Source organism: Dermochelys coriacea, chromosome 2 (genome assembly GCF_009764565.3).
Source record: "Dermochelys coriacea isolate rDerCor1 chromosome 2, rDerCor1.pri.v4, whole genome shotgun sequence".
Classification (NCBI taxonomy): Eukaryota; Metazoa; Chordata; order Testudines; family Dermochelyidae; genus Dermochelys; species Dermochelys coriacea.
This window is the reverse complement of record NC_050069.1, coordinates 40,143,604-40,164,481: the sequence shown is the minus strand read 5'-3', so window position 1 is coordinate 40,164,481 and position 20,878 is coordinate 40,143,604. Positions and strand designations below refer to the sequence as shown.

The window sequence follows — 20,878 nt, the reverse complement described above, 5'->3', positions numbered from 1 at the left end:
CTGAAGAGCAACTAGCAAAAAGCATAAAAACTAACAGCAATTTTTAAAAGTATATCAGGAGCAGGAAACTTCCCAAGCAATTAGTGGGGCCGCTGGATGATCAAGGTGCTAACGGAGCACTCAAGGAAGACAAGGCCATTACACAGAAGCTAAATGATTTTTTAATTTTTGTTTTTGCATCGCTCTATACTGCAGAGGATGTGAGGGAGATTCCCACACATGAATCATTCTTCTTAGGTAACAAATTTGAGGAACTGCCCCCATGAGGTAGTCTCACTCAGAAATAGCTATCTAAATACTGTGGTGTAGTGGGGATCAGGGATTGCAACATTTCCAAATGTGAAATGTTTATACTTCATTATAGATGTTATAAAAAGTTCCCTAATGGGGTAATATATAAAAAGATTCCTGGAAACAGTCAGACAGTTCTAATAAGTTTATGTACAAATGAAACCTGTTCGCATTTATACCCTTTGCCTAATAGCACATAGGGAACTGGGAATGCTTAACCAAAAAGAAGTTTTCTTGTTTGAAAACTGCTTTTTCAGGTTGTAGCCCTTCTCTCTCTCTGTCTCCTCTCAGTGGAAAAAATAACAGCCCTGGAGGATATAAAGAAATATATTCTTTCTTGAGGCCTTGCCCCGATCCTCATGCAATCCTTCTACAACACCCAGCAGCAATTTGTGCTTCCTGCAGCCTGAATAAACTCTGTTTGAAAAACAATTGAGGTTAAAGGCATTACTGATTTGTGGGGTAATGAACTGAATGTGGCAATGTACTGCATTTCAGTTTTGTCCTTGGCAGACCACCATCTGGAATGACTTCCTGGGACTCTCCACTAGTATGTCAGGGAGCCAAGGATCTATGATACCAAATAGAACAAAATGTCACTTGTAGTTTGTGAGAACCCTCTGAGAAGGTTTTTGCATTTTTTCTTTAGGCCTTACTTTTATGTAATTTTGAAAAGCAAATCTATAAAGTTTTACCCAATCCTCATAATGGATGATGCTTCAATAATAAATAAAAGAAAAAAACATGATCAGTAGACGAATGGTATGTATTTTAGAGATTACTTGTGTAATCCTTCTGCCAGGTGGAGCCGGCAGCAACCAGGGCCGGGTTCAATATCTAGGGGTTCCTTTTCAACAATACAGGACAGAACTGCCAAGAGCCCACACCCAGTAACCTGGGAAAATTACACACCACCCCTAGGTGCCTCTGAGAGACAATACTTCCCCACTTACAAGCATAGGGTCCGAGTGTAGAGAAGAAACTTTTAATGAAAGGAGGAAAGTCACCTGACATTAATTAGGGAAAATGCCACAAGCAGGATTCGTAAACATAAAACTGTGAGCAGGACATCCACCCCAGAGTGCGTGGGGCAGTTTCTGTCCTTGGTCAGTGAGGACCAAGGGTTCAGAGGTGCATCTGTGTGAGCTCACCTCCCACAGGGGTGCGGGGAAGAAGGCACTTTGCTTGATCCACCATCTGAACACTTGCTCTGACTGGCCGCCCTGCCAGCCACTGTTCCACTTGCTACCCCACTCGTTCCTCTCTGCTCCCACTGGCCACCTGCTCACTACTTCCACCTTCCTCTCTGCTGTGAACTCTGCAGGTCAGTCTCTTGCAGTTCCACCCAACACTTCATGATTGTCAGCTCTCAGTGATTTTCAGCTCTTACTGATTGTCAGCTCTTAGTGGGGGAACCTGAAGTGGACTGAAAGGAAATCCACAAGTGATTTCAGCTATTGAGCAGTTAAAATAACAAAAGATTCCTAATGGAGCCTGTTTAGCTCTATCTTTGAACAGTGAGGAGGAACAGGTTAAACCAGACCTTAAGGAGAGTCCACACTGCCTGGCTGGGACACTTATCCCCACCCCTCTTGCTTTCACAGGGGTCTGGCATTCGAGCCCCTAGCTTAGTGAGATCCTTTCAGCTGAGGGTGACCCCCTCATTCGGGACAAGTTAAGCATAGTTCTGCTCCCCTTTACTCAATAAAGACAGCAACATTGATAACATTTCACTTCCCCTGCATTCAGTACTAAAGTGATTTGTAACCAAAATAGGCCAAAGTTGATCACTTTGAGCAACGCAGTTCTATTTGCTGGATATGGAGGCAGAGTAGGTGTGTTCATGTAAATGCAGTTTGCTCCTGAAGTCTCGCCCCCTCCCAGCTAGTTGTCAGTGGAGAGCTCATTTAGACCCTGCTTACACTTGTGAAAATTTTAGGGACAAAATGGAAGACTTTTTTCAATTACCTCCTTTATTTCATTTGTAATATTTACATTAGCTTAAATTTCATGTGCACATCATCATATAGTACGAAGCCTTATACCAATTATATGCAAGTGCATTATTTTATTCAGTACCCCACTACAAAAAAAAAATGCTGTCAGCTGCTGTCATGAAGATGGATGAAATATTCTTTTTGCTCAGTCATAGTTATTTAACAGGAGTACCTTTATACAGCCAGATGGCTGGTACTTGGTCATCTATCTTAGGTATTTATATAGCCCTCATGCCTGTAGTATCTTAGCAATCTTTTAATTTATTTATCTCACAATACCCCTGGGAGGTAGGGAAGTGCCCCTGTGGGTGCTTCACTTTAGGTGTCTTGTCGCCCTGCACTTGTAATCAGAGATTTGTGATAGCAGAGCCCGGTTGGGCAACACATGCACCGTAGTCATCTTGAGCCTCTCTGAGTGGTTACATAGCAGTGTGCAGTCAACTATCCCCCTTCTCTACTCCCTTTGGCTTGAGTCTGAGTGATCAGCAGTGCCCTCCCTGACCTCAGATAAGATTAATGGTAGATAGTTCATAGCGATAGCGTTACATTAGTTGTAGTTAGTTTCCCTATCCCTTTACCCTACACTAATTTCTTTAATTTTCATTTTTAAAAAAAATTCCATTCACCTTCCCTGTCTACCCATGTCTCTCCAGCAGGCATACAGCTTTAGCCTCAAACAAGAGACCGATTCCCTCAGGCATGCCCGGCTCACCTAGCTTTAAACGCTGCCTGACTTGCAGATTTTCCATACCAGTCTCTGACGCCCATGCTCAGTGAGTCCACTTCCTTGGCGAGACACACGTTACTCAAAAGTGCCCACACTGCAGAAAACTCACAGCCAGGACAAAAAAAGCCAGAGATCTCCAACTGAAGCTCCTCATGATGGAGAAATCCCTCAGGCCAGTCTCCAACCCTGAGACTGGCCTGGCCAACGTTCACCAGAGGCAGCCTCTGACAGGGGCTCCACTTCAACAATGGCTGCCAAGGAGCCTAGAAAGGCTACCAAAAAGTGGTCACAGACATCCCTGCACTGAGAATCACCTAAAAGAAAGTGATCTCCAACTGAAAAATCTGCCCCGGTGCCAACAGCACAGAGAGCTCCGGACCGCGAGACACCAGGAACATCTGACATCAAAAGTTCCTGAAGAGCAAAAGACCCTATTCAGGCAAACTCTATAGGAAGTTCACACACTAAAGTAAAACCTTCCAGCTCAGCACCCAGTGAAGAAGCTCTCAGCACCAAGCTGTACAATGGCACCACCTGCTGTACTTATGCCACACGGCTCTAAATCCTCAGCACTGGTAGCTTCCACCATGCCATCTCCAGCACTGAGCCTCATGGTTCTGCAGCAATTCATGAGGCATGCGGACCTGATAGTGGTCTCAACATCTGATTTTTCTTTACTCAGTACAGAGGGTAACCATCCAGATCAGTACCAAGCCAGCTGACTACTCCCTGCAGATCAGCACCTCTTATCTCCAGTGATGAGGAAAAAGAAGATAATGCAGCAATATACACTCCACGACACTCATAACCCAAGCCAGGACCATTTCATCACCAAGCACCTGTGGATATATGAGGATGGTATGGTCACCCATGGGCACCTCCCCCATACCATTCCCACCTAACTGGTCATACTGGGATCCCTGCGCAATTTTTAGGGCCCAAAACTGCAGGCCCCTGGCCCGCCTAAGTCCAGAACAGCCAGGTCCTCTTCACCAACTGCCCCAGCACTCAGAAACACAAGAACAAGAGACCAAGGAACCTGAGGACACAGCCAAACATGATACTTCGCTGCCTACTCAGCTCTCATCTTTATTACCGGACGAAACCATAATGCCACCCAAACACACACTATGGGGGATGATTTCAAATCCTTTCAGGACCTCTTCAAAAGGGTTGCATTTCATTGGCACGACCTAGAAGCCCAACATAACATACTCCATGCATCCTGTCACATTTCGCTCTATATTCTTTATGGAAATATGCTTATATTATGGATATGACATAACTGAGATATACTTTATGCAAGATTGGTCTTGTAAGGTATCATTGGAAAGGTTATAATTTACTGGATGTGATTATCCAATTTTTGTGCATATATCACTTCTGTATCTAAACTTAGGAATATGGACTGTGTAACCATCACAACTGGGTGTGTATTGGGAAGACACCCACCAGACAACAGGCTATCAGATTTGATGAGCCATCAGGAAGGGACAACAAAACCGTAAAGATACTCATCTCTCTCCTGCCTGGGAGGCGTCCAGGGATATAACTGTGACACTACTAGGTCAGATGGTCTTGTCATTTGACACAAAATATTATCTGGGACTTTTTGTAACTTTCCACTGAGAGGGGTGGGGGGTTAAGCTTGGAAAACAAAGGATTCCCACCTTATGTAAATCCCATTTAAGAGTGGAGAGGAAGGCAAACAGGAATCTTCCTCCCCATAGCCTGTCTGCCCAAGAAGAAAGACTGCTAAAGCCACCTGAAGGGAAGGCGGGGGGGTGTCCAAACTGAGACAGGGATCCAGTCTGAAAAGAAATATAACTGCAATTCTGAACCTTTGCAACTTGCAACCTGCCTAAAATAACATTATGGGTAAGAAATTACATTTTGTAACCTGTTTCTTAAGTATATTGAGCTTAGTTTTCGTACTTAGGTGTATTTGTTCAGTAATCTATTTTGTTCTGTCTGTTATCTCTTATATTCATTTAAAAATTACCTTTTGTAGTTAATAAACTTATTTCTTGTTTAGAGTATAACCCCATGTGTACAATTCATAATTGAAGGTGCAGGGTAAGAGGCTGTGCATACCTTCCTCCACACTGAGGGAGGAGGCAGATTTCATAATATATCTTTGGATCCTAGGGTTGCAAATAAATGTGCAAAAGTCCCCACTGGTTCCTGTCCAAAAGTTGGAATTCATAGGAGCCTGTCTCACTCTCTAACAGCAATACTACCCCAACAGTGCTTCCTCACTACAGTTGATCTAATTTCAGCGGTGAGGGGAAGCCCACAAACATCCTCCAGAACGTGTTTAAAACTCTTGGGACACATGCTGGCAACAACGTTTGTTGTCAAACCTGCCTCCACATGTGATGCTTTCAGGCCTGGCTTTGAACAGTGTATATACCACCCAGACATGCTCCCAACAGATGCCTCACAATGCTACAAAGAAATTAAAATACTCGTTAACATGGTGGACACAATCAAAGAATGTTTTCTCAGGAGTCCCTTTTCAACAAAGAACTCCAACCAAGACAATGACGACAGACACTTCCCTAATAGGTTGGGGAGCACACATACTCAACAATACGGTCCAAGGCCGCTGATCCCCAGCAGAGTCCAACCTGCACATAAACTTACCAGAGCTAAGGGCTGTCCGAAATGCATGCAAGCATTTTCCCCCTCTAATCAAGAATTATGCCATCAAGATCCTCATGGACAATACTGCATGTATGTTTTACATAAACCGCCAAGGGAAAGTACGATCATACTCCCTATGTACAGAGGCAATACGACTTTGGAATTGTTGCATCACCAACAACATAGAAATATTGGCATCCAATCTGCTGGGATGTCAGAATACATCAGCAGATATACAAAGCAGGGACTTCTCACAAACCCACAAATGGGAGATGGATCCTGAAATTCTCAAATCCATATTCAAACTATGGGGGTTCCCCACCATAGATCTATTTTCAATAGCTCAGAACACCAAGTGCCCACAATATTGTTCCAGGGCAGGATTGGGAGACCAATCCCTAGGCAATGCTCTCCTCATAAAATGGGAGGCACCGCTGATGTATGCATTTCCTCCAACTTCACTAAGCCGAGTCATTCACAAGATCAAGCAGGATAAATCCAGGGTTATTCTCATAGCACCTACACGGCCCAGAAAAACTTGGTTCCCATACCTGTGTCTAATGGCAGTGAAACCTCCTCAAACCCTTCCCCTAGTACCTCACCTTCTAGGACAAGAAGCGGGATGTTTCCACCATCCCAACCTCGCAGTCCTCCACCCCATGGCTGACTGGGGTCAAGGAAGCCTGTTTTCAGGAAGTAAAAGATATATTACTCAACGGTCAGAGACTAAGCACAAGAAAGATGTATATCCATAAGTGGAAATGAGTTTGCACCTGGTGCCAAGATAATCAAATCTTACTATGTCCCCATCCCCATCCCCCCTACTGAGGATTCTGGACTATATTCTAGTGTAGCCTATAGGATTAACCTGTTTTACATTAAAGTAAGTCCAGCTGTAATGCTAGGGACCAACAGGCCATATCCTGTATGTTGAGCTAAGGCAAAGTTAGCATATCTATGTCTGAGACCTTTCACCTAGATAGCAAGTTAACACCCACACTTAGGTCTAAGACCTTTCACCTAGATAGATAATGGAAGAATGGCATAGGGGCTTTCCAAGTCTGTACCCACAAACTTAACAGGTACACTACAAGGAAAGTAGCAAAATAACTGGAGAACAAAAACAACATATGTGCATATGTATATGTCATCAATACGTACAAACATACTAGTCTATGGGGTAAGTGTACCCTAACATTTTTGTGGATGAGGAATGAAATTAGGACATAGGAGGAAGAATTTCAGGCACTTGTACCCTATAAAAGAGATGACCCACCTTGCTAGAAATTGATCTATCTACGACAACTACTACTATTAGTAGGCTGTACTTGTTTTTCTTAACTTTCTAAATTCCAAGTGGACTAGGATAAGCTTGGTTTCTCTAAGCTTTTGTTCTTAGTTTTGTTTATTAGGTTGTGATTTTAAGTTTAAGTTAGTTAAGTAAAAAGTTAGCTTTGATAGCTCTTAGCATTAGCTTCTTCTAAGTACTGCACCTCTCACTCAAGAATTGAGAAACCTGACTACTTAATGTATTTTAATAAAAAGTCTTTAAGGCTACATCTGTCTCAGTATGAGCTTCCTGTCATACCCCTGAGGGTCCTTTGTAAATTCTGTGGAGCCTGATTTGGGACAAGGACTTTTATCTTCTGATCAAACAGATTGGTGAACCTAAAACCCATACTATCCAAATTAATATTATTAGCACCCTAAATCAGGCAACACTAGAACTTAAAAAATCGGGGCTATCCACAAGTTCCATCAGAGTACATTTGGCTCCTATTACCTCCTTCCACAACAAGGTGGATGGGGTCACTATGTTTGCTCACCCAACGATTAAGTGCTTCCTTAAAGGCATTGAAAACACTTATCCCACAATAAGCAACCCTATACCTATCTGGGAACTCAACCTTGTTCTATGCAGACTCATGGGAAAGCCATGAAGACAGTGCAGCAACTAGAGCTGGGCAAATGATGGATTTTTTTGGTTCACTGGCAATTCTGAAAATTTAGCAAAAAAGGTTTTGGGTCAAACCAAAAACAAATTTTTTCAGAATTTTTGGCAAATCAAAAAGTTGGAAAACATTTTGGGTCAGATCAAATGAAAGATTTCATTTAACCCAACTCAAAAATTTTTGTTTTGATTTCAGGCATTTTAACGAAAGCAAAAGAGGACTAAATTCACAAAACAGCAGGAAGTGGTGGTGCCCTCCTTATAACTTTTAGCCCGGTAGTTAGGGCATTCATCTGGAATGTGGCGGGGGGGGGGGGAGGCTGAGGTTCAATTCCTGCCTGTGCTGGATTTGGAGAAGGGATTTGAAGTTAGATCTCCCACATTGCAGGAGAATGCCCTAACCACTGGGCTGTGGGTTATTTTGGTGTGGAAATCTCCTGGAGTGAAGCTGTTCCACTTTATATATAGATAGATAGATAGTCATTGGAGCAGGGACTTGACCTTGGGTTTCCCACATCGTAGGTTCGTGTCCTACCACCATGCTTATAGAGTCCTGCCACTATGAATGACAAAGTCTAAACAAACGAAAACATTTTGATTGTTCAATTCAGACAAAACTATTTGGTGAACTTAATGCAAATTCACAAATAGTTTCAGGTTGACCAAAATGTCTCTGAAAAGCTGCCACCTGTCTTCTATTGTTTTTCCCTTTAGACTTGTTTCCCATGGGATCTTACCTACCAGCTCCCTGAGTTTGCTAAAGTCTGCCTTATTGAAATCCAGTGTCTTTATTTTGCTGTTCTCCCTCCTACCATGATTAGGGCTTTTAGGTTTACTCAGGTATAGCCTTATTCAGCAATTGGTGGCCAGCAATCAGTATAGGGCACTAGTGTACCTTACTACAAGTTTTATTGCCTCACAGCCTTATGGTAGCGTATGGTCTTTTAAGTGTACTGTACTTTTAAGTGTAAATGATGGACTACTTTAAGTCTCTGAAAGTACTGGTTAAAAAAAAGACATAAATATGTAACAGATGCATAAGTTGACCTTGGAATAAATGTACGCTGGACATAGAACCATCATTACATCCTTCACAATCAAGTTTTTTCATGAGCTCATGTGTTGTACACCTGTGTGCAGTTAGCAGTGCTCTTAGCTGCAGTGTGGAAGACTTAGTAATTCAAAGTGGAACTTGTTTCTTTGTTCACTTTATGATCTCCCCATCCCTTCTCTCCAGGTATATTGTGTTTGGCTTCTGTTTACACTTACAGTTGTTTTGCTAATACTTGGTTTGGCACCTTTTCAGATTTACCAACTAATATTAATTGATAAGCAAAGAAACTAATATTATTAGATAGGTAAATTAGTACAAGTAAAGTAGTGCGGGCAGATGGTATAGGGCATTTAAAGAAAACATTAAGCAGTCTTAAACCTATGTTACTTTTAAACAAATCCTTTAAAATACAGCACAGTGTCCACCCACTAAATCAACATATCACATTTAAGAAATGAGAATATTTATTGGCCAAAATTTATTTAAACAAGATCAGGTTGGTGTTTTTGTGTCCATGTAAAAATGCATGTTTATCTTTCGTTTGTCTTTCATATACTTTGTCATAATTACCAGCAATTTTATATACCTTAGGGCAGAAAATTATCTAACACGTAGCAGTATGCTCTTTCAGTGTCAGCAGTATGCCTCTGCCACTCAATTCTTATTTCCTTTTCACCAAAGGCAAAAACACTTACTTCCTTATTTTCTCATAGTGCTGTGGAAATAGGGACCTGGATGAAAGCCATTTGATTTAAACTTAATCTAGATAAGACTGACGAGATGCTGATGGGCAGGGAGAAGCATTTATGGAACTGGCAAAATCGGTGACCACTTTCTCAATTGAGGATGTCTGCCAACCGACTCTCAGTGTGCTTTGCGATCTTGTGGACTGATTAGATTCATCATTGCTCATGGACTATCAGTTAACATCACAGGCCAGACAGGCCTTCTTTCACCTTTGAATTCCTTGCTTTTCCCTCAGATGCTGATCTTGTCATAGTCATTCCTGTGGGACTGGCATTCAGAAGTCTTCATTAATGCAGAAGCCCACATTCTGAGCAAGGGCATATTATAACTGTGCTCAACAAATATTAAACCTGTATTCTGAACTGGCTGCCAATCAATTTGTATGTAAAACTGAAGTTGCCCTAAATAATCTTAAATAGCCTAGGTCATAGCTACCTTGGAGACAGCATATTCCTCTATAATTTACCATGCTTTCTGCACATGTTACTCCTTTGGAATTCTGTGCCACTGCACATGCAGAATTCATGTCCCCCGCAGATTCTTATGCTTCCCTGCAGAAAAATGTTGGTTTGGGTGCCTGGAGCAGCTGGCAAAGAGGTAAATCACTGTTTTGTGTGTGTGTGTGTGTGTGGGGCGGCGGGGGGGGGGGGATGCCCTGGCCTGTGGTTCCTATCATGCACTGTGCTCAGCTGCTAGTACCAGCTGGGCTGGGGGGCAGGGGAGGATAGGACTTGCTCTTTCCCTGCATGGAGCAGCCAAGTCAGACTCTCCTCCAGCTGCAGAAAGCTCTGAAACCCCCCCACACACACTTCTTGCCCCCATTGCGCCTCAGCTAGGAGGGGAGGGGTAACTGTACAGGGAGCTGCACTCCTGTCTGCACAACCCCCATGCATCTGGACCCCCCATAATCACAGAGAACCTTCTAACCGCACACCTGGATCCCCCCACACTTGGATCCTGCTGGGCTGACCCTGCCTTCCCACACCTGGTGCACCTGGCACTGAGGGGCAGGGCCCCGTGGTGTTTCTAGGACAGGCCCGGCCCTTGCACGGCATCAGGATCGGGTGCAGCCTCACAGCCGAGTCCATGTCCCTGTGGGCGGGGAGTTCCAGGGTGATCTCTCCCCTTCATGCATCCAGTGTCCTGTGCTCCCCACTGCCATACTGGAGCCTCCACATTTATTTACTGACAAAATTTGCAGAATTTTAAAATATTGTGCGCAGAATTTTTATCTTTTTGGTGCACAATTTTTACTTTTTTGGTGCAGAATACCCTCAGGAGCAATACATCATATCCTGAGCACTTACGCTAGTTGCCAGCAGAGTAAAATTCAAGGAAGCAAGAAACAGGGAATTCAAAAGAGCAGGTCCTCTGTAATGTTTTGGGGTTCAACCCAGACCAGTAAGGGCTTATGTCATTGCCTGGCCTGCAACTCTGGATGCCTTAAATGCTGTGCTGCTGTGGCTTACAACCCTGACATCAACAGCCCACATACACCCTGGCTTCTACCACCCAGTTGCTTTTTGCAGAGTGAACCTCCTACTCCTGAATTTTCCCAAAATTATCTGCATCTCTAGTGTCCTGCCCTCTCTTGGAACATGCACAGAAATTAAGTTTATTGCTCCTTTAAAGAGTCAATACACTGCAGCTCATTAATTTAACTAGTTTTTGACAAATACTGTAATTTCAATTACAGCACTGACCTGGTTTATGATAAAAGTAAATCAAGTTTATTTAATCACAAAGAGGTTTTAAGTGAGTTCAAATATAAGGAATAAAGATAGAAAGCATTACAAGTTTATAAGACTAAAACTTGATTTCATCAAGTTACAATCTAAACTTAGCTCCCAGAAATTTCAGCCCCCTTAAGTGAAGGTACCCAATATTCTATGATTTCAAGAGCTGCAGCATAGAATCCCCCAAGTGGTGGACAATATAATTTCTTTTTATAGTCCAGTAAACCTTGGAAATGTATTCTTTGAAAAGTAAGCCCAGATAAAGTGCCTTTTCCTTGCTGGGTGTGGATGCCATGCTGTTGGTGTAAACGCCATACTGTCTTCTCTCCTGCTGGTGATTCTTACAATGCAAATTATCTCTTCTTGCAACCTCTGATACAAATGAATAGCCCACTGAATTTGGCCTCACTTGGTTTGAGGTGTTAGCCTCTTTCCTTTGTCTGGAGAAAACCTGTTGATCAACTCCCCTGGACATGCCTGTTTAAATACAGTTTAGTCATGTATTTCCACCATATATCTATAAAGTCTTTTGTGTGTTTACCATACATACATTACACAAGAATATTAATGACCAGTTACTTACTAGTTTTCCAGTGATATATTATGACATGCCATCTTTGGGACAAATGTCATGACAACAGGGTGTTAGGTGTAGTGAGTATGTCAGGCCTGATGAGTTGCTGACACAAAATAGTGAGCCACCAATAGGGCTCTATGACCCACCCTCATCTCTGGAGTTTGCTTCTGCTAGAAATATATCTTAACCCGAGCCTAGCCACATTATAGAATCATTGTGAGATCCACTTACTTTTATCCTTCATGGCTCTGCAGATCTCCATTGTGAGAGATTGTGTGACGTGCAGCAAAACCAGTTTCAAGGCAGTTTGCCATGGTAGGACGTGTATGTGAATCTAGCAATCTAGAGCCAAGGGTTTAAAAGCCCCTATGCCACAATTGTCTCTTAGTTTCTCTTTTTTACGTGAGCCAGAGAAAATGCATAGCCTGGGCATTTTCTTGGGATATGTGTTAGAATAATTATTATATTGTTTGAACTTAAATTATTAAATTAAATTTAAAAAATTAAATTATTTGTTCATAGTTAGCTGTTTCTCATTTTATGAATATGCAGAAATTGGTCTAATGAAAGTCATGTTCTAAGAGTTGTCAGAGTTTGCCTCTATGGAACCCAGTGATTAGCTTGTCTTTGTAAGAAAGGTAGATTGTCTTCTAGCTGATGCTCTCAATGACCAGATCTCAAGGCAATGGCTCAGCCAGATACTACCCAGAGGACTCACATTATCCATGATCTTGTTGAGACTGAGGGCCATCTGATTTCATTGCGGGCTTTTCTCATTCAACTTTCCTCATTGGAAGGATGACAGAGGAGGTGCTTATAGACAACAGTCTGTAGCAAATTTATTTGAATTGACACACAAATCCCACTCTGGTATGTTGTGTCAACAAGGGCTATTGATAGATGCTTCCAAAACAGGGAAATGCCTTCAACTTGCATTTTGGTAGCAGTGAAAAATAACCAGAAGATAACTTAACATAAGTATCCAGTTTGCTGACACAAATGTTCATGGAAAGTGAATGTCAGTATTCTGTTTAGAAGGAGCTAATGTACAGCATGCTCATCCAATCATGGAAAGGGGTGCTAGAAGGCTGGCATTGCTTTACTATGGGAGCAGAATTTAGGTGTCTATGTGTGGTCTATGGTGTAAAGTACTTATGGTAATGGTGAGGTGTGAATAGTGGAGTAGAGGTTCTGTTTTGTTAGATGGCTTACTTTTCATGGGCTTGATTTTGTGATTTTTGTGCCACTTGTGTGTGTGGCAACTCTAACTGTTTCATTACAAAGTATTTTGTGCATGAAGTAAGTGTCTTGTTGGATATACAAGAACACCCATTTAAATATAAAATTCACTAACACATTTTGAAAATTATTTTTATGTGGTTTGTAGGTCAAATGTGTGTGGCCTATACTGCTTCATAGTGATTTATTTTTAAACATATATTAATTCAGTAAAAGAAAAAAACAATAATACATCTCTTTGCATGGTGTGTATACTGGTGGATTGCTTGCAGAGTAAAAGGTTTAGATATATTTTGGTTTCAAACACATTGAGGTTACAATGGGTTTGTGCAATATATTAATAGTTAACATTAGAAAAATGTTTAATTTTGTCTTAATTGTGAGGTAATTAAAATAAATTATTGGCCCTGATCCTGCAATTGGAGCCATCTGGTCCTTACACTGCATTGAGCTCCAGTGATTTCAATGGTGCTTTCCATGGGGCTAATGGCCTGAGAGCCAGATTGGGACCATTGTTATTAATAATTATTTATTATTTGTATTGTGGTAGCAACCAAAGGCCCCAATCAGGATTGAGGCCCCATTTTGGTAGGTCCTGTACACAGGATGATGAGGTCTCTGTCCTAAGCAGCTTACAATCTATTTTAATAATAGTCCATTTTTTTCTTTTAGCATAAGGCGGCATCAAGAACGGAGAGCAATTTTAACTCCAATTTTAACAGATTTCACAGTGCGAATAACTGCAGCTCCTGCAATCATTTTCACAAAAGTAATTTCACCAGAAAACTTGCACACAGAGGTTAGTACAGATTTTAAACAAAAATAACTGAGTTTTTAACATGTACATTATTATTTTCTTAGAAAATTTTAATCTTCATAGAAAATATTATATTAAACAATATTAAAATAGTGTGTTTATAGAAAAAGGAATAGATTTTTTTAAACTGTTCAAATGGCTTCTGTAATTTTGGTATTTAGCTATAGCACAGTTACAGTTTATTATTTGCATTGTTTGAACAGTGATTTTATTTAATTACATTATGATAGCACTCAAAGGCCTCATCATGACTATGATCTCATTGCGCTAGGTGCTGTACAAACACCCAGAAATAGTTTGTGTCCCTAAGAGCTTACAATCTCTTGTCAAAAACCAGATGAAAGGAGGGGAGATATGATACATCAGACATATGAAACATGATACATCAGACTATGAAGTGGTCAGATTTATGGTAGGCACACTGCAGAATTTTTAAAGGATTTATAACAAAAAGAGTTGAGAAGACATGATCCAATAGAATATTTAAGAAACACTATTTTCATGGGCCCCATAAAAGCAAACCTGAAAACTACATTATCTCTACAAATATCAGATAAACACAGGGTGCTACAGTCAGATTTCCAAAGGCATACTACTTTTCATAGTAGGAGTAATAGGGATACCTCAGGATATTCCAAATTGACTGGAAAGATTTAACAGTAACTTTTACCAGTCTGTGGGTCAGCTCATTAGAGGAGCCTGTTACACACAAGAGACTGGTTCATTTCTTGGCATTAGCACATGGGTAGGGAATTTAAAACACATTATTTGGAGGGAGGTACCAGTCATTGTTTGCCAGCTAGCAGGAGTGATTTTTCATAATAGCTACCTCCTGGGAAGGGCAAAACCGAGGTAGGAATGAAAATCATATCTGCACATTTGTAACAGGTGCAAGTTGATGGAGAAGGAACAGATGTTAATTACAAGAGGGAAAGATTGCAGTGAGTTTGTGTTTCGTGTAGCGTGCCATCACAAGTGTGGGAAGGAGAGAGTTTTAAATTAAAAGAAAATTCAGGGGATAGCTGAGATGCATGGAAAGGATTCAGCGAAAAGAAACCTATGAACATTACTATTGCTCACATTCAGGAATTTAAATGTTTTGGCTAGTCAGATTCTCCTTGAATCTATTCTTTAGGGGACGCTTAAGGATGAAGGGTGGGGTCTACTATAGATTACCAAGAATTTGAACATTATTCACATGTCCTTCATGAGAAGGGGCAATGCTTCTGCTTATTAAGCAAACCTCCTGGATTGGTTCTGTTGTTCATCTCTGAATCACTTGCCAAGAATGGTCAAGAGCTTTAGTTTTGTTATTTAACACCAGTAAAATAGTGGTCATCCAGCTAACTCTGCCAAGATATTAACAGTGGTTTACAGGCAAAGAGAAATCAATTAGGCTGGTTATCTTTGAGTTCCAACATATGATTTCATTATAAATGGAGCTGAGCTTATATTCCAAAAAAGTATATCTTCTTGGAAGGACAAGGCAAAGGAGAAATGTAGTCCATTGCCAAGCAAATGAAAAACAAAAATCTGACAATTTAGTGTTTGATGTTACAAAGAAATGAAAACAAGACCTCACACATGAAACACTTTACATACAAGATTTGTGTTAATGGTTACATATGCTGTTGAAAGTAAAGCAAGGTATCAAACACACCTTCACTAGAAGTCTTATTAGCACGCCATTCTTTGCTACTAAAAGAGATAAATAGATTTAACATCCCAGTTAACATTGTATAAATGTCTTCAATTGGGTATGACAGAGAATTGTGATATAGTTACCTTTAAAATGTAAATTATCTGCCTTGTAGCTAGTATCTGACATGTTTTTTTATCCACAGGAGATTTTAGTGTGCGGTCATTCTTTGGAGGTGAATATGACCACCAACCTGGACTTCTTCCTCAGCGTAGCTCAAGTACAACTTCTACAACAGCTAGTACAAACCAATTTGGTTGGACTGGAGCCTTCCGACAAGATCACTGAGGTAGGTTATATAACCTGTTTTCTTTTAGAATTACTGTGGCTCACATCAGACATTTACATTATGTGTGGTGGTAGAAAAAATGTGTAAGTAAATGAATTACACACGTTATTGTTTATCGAGCTTTACTTATACTGTACTCCGCTGTTGTTTTGAAAATTAAGCTGTGCCTACTGCTTTGTTAATTACAAATACTCTTTAGGAAGTCACTAGGAGCTGGCTTTGTAAAAACTTCCTCATGAGAGGACATTGATCAGGAGACATGGGAGGATAAAAGGCACATGGATGGATTTTAAGGCAGAAGGCTTTAAGGTTATTAATGTTTAACTTTTATGAAGACTCAGCAACCTACGCCTTTCCTCCCCCCCTCCCCAAGATATAGCACTCATTTACTTTAATCCAATACAGTGTTAAATAACCTCCATGCCAAACCAATATTCAGGGTTGATCCCCTTCACTCTAATCTCTAGGATTCAGCCCACCTTTGAATCATCTTGCGCTCCCCCTCCGAGTAGAAAGGAGAATACACATAAAAGGTACCTCAGTCTATGAACACTTAACATCCCCCCTTCTTCTTTGCAACTAATAGGGTCCACCAGCCATCACTCAGGTCTCTTATTCATGTTTACTTCCAGGTGCCAGCCCCTATCAGCCTGACACTGGCAATGAACACCAGCCACAAGTTGCAACAAAATTACAAACTTCCCACTTACTAAATTTTGAACTTTTAAATTCTGTCCTTATTCATTAAAACTAGGCCTCTGACCAACAAGACACCTTGCCCCCTGGAAAAAAATCCTACCTGATCCACAAAATTGGAGATCTGATCAGACCTACAGCATCTTGGTAACACAGCTCATATTATACCTCAGTTATAGGGTGGCATGAGGCTGGACAGCCGCAGCAACTCCAGTAGAATGACTGCTACGTGTCCTAAGAGCTTCATCGGTAGCAGGGGAACGCATGAGACAATCAATTCTCCGTTTCCCTCTCAAAGTCTATCAAATGGGTGGTAGGGAGAGGTGGAGAAATCTCTCCTCCCCTCCCTGTACTTGCCCTCCTTGCCCAGGCACAATCTCCACACACATTCTGGGCTGGGGGGAAGAGGAAGTGCTCAGAAGCAGCTGAAGCTGAAGAAGCTACACTTCCCTTCCCCCCTGCTCTCAGGACCGCAGGGGCTATCCCAGCTTAAGTCTTTGTCCCCTCTCCCTCACCGAGATGGGGGAAGGGTGGAGCATTATTTCATTACACTTTTGAAACATTAACAATGTAATAAAAGAAATACAATGTATCTTTATCTTCTTTGGATACTTTGCAGATCCACAGCCTCTTTTGGAAAGGAGTATTGTAAGTAGGTATACTATGGGAATATCTTCAATAAATAACTGACAGGGCAGTGTTTTCCCATCCCCTGTGGAATGCACAGAATCATAAACATTAAACAGATGCCCAGAACTTGAATTTTGAGCTGGTGCTGTGCAGAAGTCCTGCACTATTAGTGCTTAGTACGCAAACTTGCTGCAATAAAAGCCACTTACTAGATCATTTCAGAGTGCTTTTTCTTCACTATATCCAGAAGTGCCCATTTGTCCTTCATCAGTTCTTTCCATATAAACTGTAGATAATTAATAAAGGAAAACATTTCTAGTTCAAGTTATTATTCTTAGTTATGTCATAAATAGTAAAACTATATCTGGAATAAGTACAGTGGAGGGTAATGATATGTTTTACTTCCATTACTCTTTTCTCCAGTTATTTTCTCTAAAATAACAAAGTAAAGCCAGCTTCACACCAGTGCCTCAATGCCTTTTCTCCAGATGCCTTTCACCTCATGTTGCCTTCCTGAGTTTTCAGAGGGTGAAGTAATAGCTGTGGATGGATGTGAACTGCCCTGCTCATATCAATGAGTTAAGTCTGAAATCTAGAAATGACAATTCAGATGTCAACACTGTTAATGATTTGACTGCTAACCATTTTAGTAGAAGCATCCAGCTATAATTATCCCACATTCCCCAGGGGGCCCATCTAAGTTGTAGCAGCCTCCCTGGACTGCCCTATGAGCCACAGTGCTGCCTGGAATCTGTGCTGCAGCTTAGCCCCCAGCCCTGCCTCCTGTGCACCCCTTATACCAGAGCTTCCCTGACAGTCCTCAGAGGGCAACTCTACAGTTGTTTCACACAGTTCCTGAACCAGGGAATTCTCTCCCAGCCAGTTTCAGAGCTTTTAGGGTCTCTTTAAGGCACTTCAATCCTTTTACCTGGTATAACGGGCAGAGCAGGAGTGAAAATTTCACCCAATCTTTATATAAGTGCTGACTGTGTTTGATACTGTACAGAACACAGAAAAAGAGACAGTATCTGCCCTCAGGAACTTACCTGCTAAATAGGCAGATAGTGTATAATGCACTGGGAGACCCAGAGGAAGGGCCCACATATGAGATCCTCATAGTGAGCCTGGCTTTGCTTCCAATAGAAAATGTATAAGGCCTCTCGTCCAAATCTGAGACAAGATAACGTGGCAGTGATCTCCCAGGTTTTTAAGGAAACAGAAGTATTTGACTTTATAACAGACATTATGATTCATTCTGGATGTAATTTTTATTCTGGGGAGAGTCCACAGATGAATTTCCAACACCCAAAGAATTTCCAACACCTCATGCTGCTGCTTTAAGAAATACTCAGAGCTCTGCAGGCATATAATGTTGAAATGGACCAGGTGAAAGTCTGTCATTTCACACATTTTAATGATACACAGCATGAGGGAATTGGGAAACTTTTAGTTCATGTTCCTTGTTTAGCATATTTTGTTTCTCTTCAGAGACACCTGGATAGGTCACATGTAACCAAGTAATAAACGGAGGTCACTAATAAAATATGCATTTGTGCATTCTCTACAATGGAGGAGATGAGGGAATACCTTGAATTTCTTGAGGTTATGGCCTGTAAAAGAAATGTAAGTGTTTCACCTCCTGTTCATCCCCTGCTAAACACAATGGGAAGACTTGGCTTGAAACACATCTGACAGAGTTTTTGTTAAGAATCTGTCAAAGATAGTTTACATTTATGCTGACAAATTAGCCTGCAACTGAGGGCTTAGAACACTGAAATTTTCTAAAAATACGAGAACATAGTCTATAGTAATAAAAGGTTTTAATACTTCAGATTTCTCTTTATAGTGGTGCTTTTCTTGTGGGTGGTGAATTCTTCAAGGGTCTCCAGGTGAAGATTTGAACACTTAAAGGTCTTCCTAGAAATAATGCATAATGGAATTGTTTAGGGGCAGATCATGGAACTTTGAGGCTTGGTGGGAACTAGATTTCCTGTAGTATACAATGTCCAGTTGACCGTAAACTTTGTATGGATAGCCTGGAGCCTGTCTCTTGTCTACTGTATGTTGAAAGAAGTGGTTGGCCTGGAAGCAGGAAGTGGAAAAAGGAAAACTGCAAGTAGAATGGAAAGGCAAGAGAAAGAGTAACATCAATCCATTCTTGCAGAGCAGTGTTTAATAGCTACTAGCAACTCCCTTTATTTCTTAATATGTTTTTTTCAGCACTGTCAAATGTATTAAGTAACAAATATTTTCTCCAAATTCAAAAGTAAGTCAGGTTTAATTCTTCCCCTGTTATGCTTAAAATCTCCCAGAAATGTGTTTATCTGGACACATCCATACAGTGCCAGAGGCATTCAACTTCTACTTCACACTGAGGGCACAAGGGTGTTTTGAATAAGGCAAGCTTATTTAAACTTTTGGAGTGAAAAATGTCTTGTGTTGACAATTAAATTAATTCATGGGTAGGCATGGAAAGATTAGATTTTTATGAGTAAATGTCAGTAAAAGTCAATATCTCCATACACACACAAACTGACAAAAAATATTTCTGTCAATGATCATCAAAATGTACAGGTAGGTAAAGTAAGAAAATGCTGCTAGAGAACTTAGTAGAGTTTGAGTTAAGGATATAAACGTAGTATATTTTGATATGTGATGTTGACAATTTGTGTTTTAATGGTTGTAAAGCTTTAATTTTTTGAATCTCGGCATCTGCTGTCATTAAATAATTGTCTGAACCTGCCTATTTTCTATTACCCCTCCAAATTTCCTACAATTGTGAACATTTAAATAGATAAAAATTGAAAAAAAAGTTTTAAAATAGACATCAATATTATCTGTCAAAATTATTATTTTTTTAAATTGAAATCTGCCAAGCCTACTCATATGGCAGCTATTAGATAATGACATTGACTTCACATGTTCATTCCCAGGCTTCCCTCCTTTCTTTGGTTTCCATGTTTAAACCTTTATTCAATTCAGACCCCTTTTACATCATCTTGATCAAGTCTCTTATGCGCTGGTTGTAAATAAGTTTTGGTTAGCAGAAACCTTAATTTCAGTAGGATTTTTAACATATCTCATCTATCTGGAGTAACACTGCTTCACCACTACAAATGAGAAACTCACACTTTGCTAGTTGGCTTTCATACAGTTTTGGGTGTTCTTGAGATATTATGGCCTGTAAGATGGACTGATTAAAGCTAGGAGATAAACATTGATCTCATTATTGATGAAAATTGCCACAGCTCTTATTCAAGCTGTTATCTCACATCTTGACAACTGAAATCTCCTCTCTGGCCTTGGGCCACCAACCTTTCCCTCCTCACATCAGTAGAAAAGCTGCTCATCTTGATGGTCCATTATTCTGATACCACCATCCTTTAATTGTCTCACTTCACTGGCTCACCTTTCTCCACACATCATGTATAAGCTTAATGTCTTCACCTTTATGGCTTTCCACCATTTATGTCCACCCTATCTGTCAAATCTAATTTCTTATTGGGAGGCTAACCAATGGCTTTGTTGTGCCAATAACACCAGGAAGGATTGCTTGCTTGTCTGCTTTTCCCACAAACACTTTTGTGCTTTCTCCCATGCTGCCTCCTATGCATGGGAACAACTCTGAGAAAGCATTCCCAGAGTTTCCACCTCATTCTCTTTTAAATTTCTCTTCAAAGCATTCGACCAGGACGCCTCTAAATCACTGCCAATCTGACATTGGTTGGGCTGGTGGCCTCCTATGATCACTGAGACTATTAATTTATGCAAACATTCTAGCC

The 20,878-nt window shown here is 40.8% G+C and overlaps 1 protein-coding gene across 10 annotated transcripts in view; it reads left to right on the top strand.

The window, feature by feature from the left end:
• The window catches only part of VPS13B (vacuolar protein sorting 13 homolog B), a 921,736-nt gene that overhangs the window by 654,867 nt on the left and 245,991 nt on the right, over nt 1-20,878 (top strand). For 9 of the 10 annotated variants that reach the window (XM_038388370.2, XM_038388367.2, XM_038388371.2 and 6 more), the window contains exons 32-33: nt 13,638-13,764; nt 15,627-15,770. In XM_038388370.2, coding sequence (XP_038244298.1) covers nt 13,638-13,764; nt 15,627-15,770 — 271 coding nt within the window. Of the gene's footprint in view, nt 1-2,941; nt 4,637-13,637; nt 13,765-15,626; nt 15,771-20,878 lie in introns of those variants that run through there. The other variant, XM_043507539.1, reaches the window with a different exon arrangement.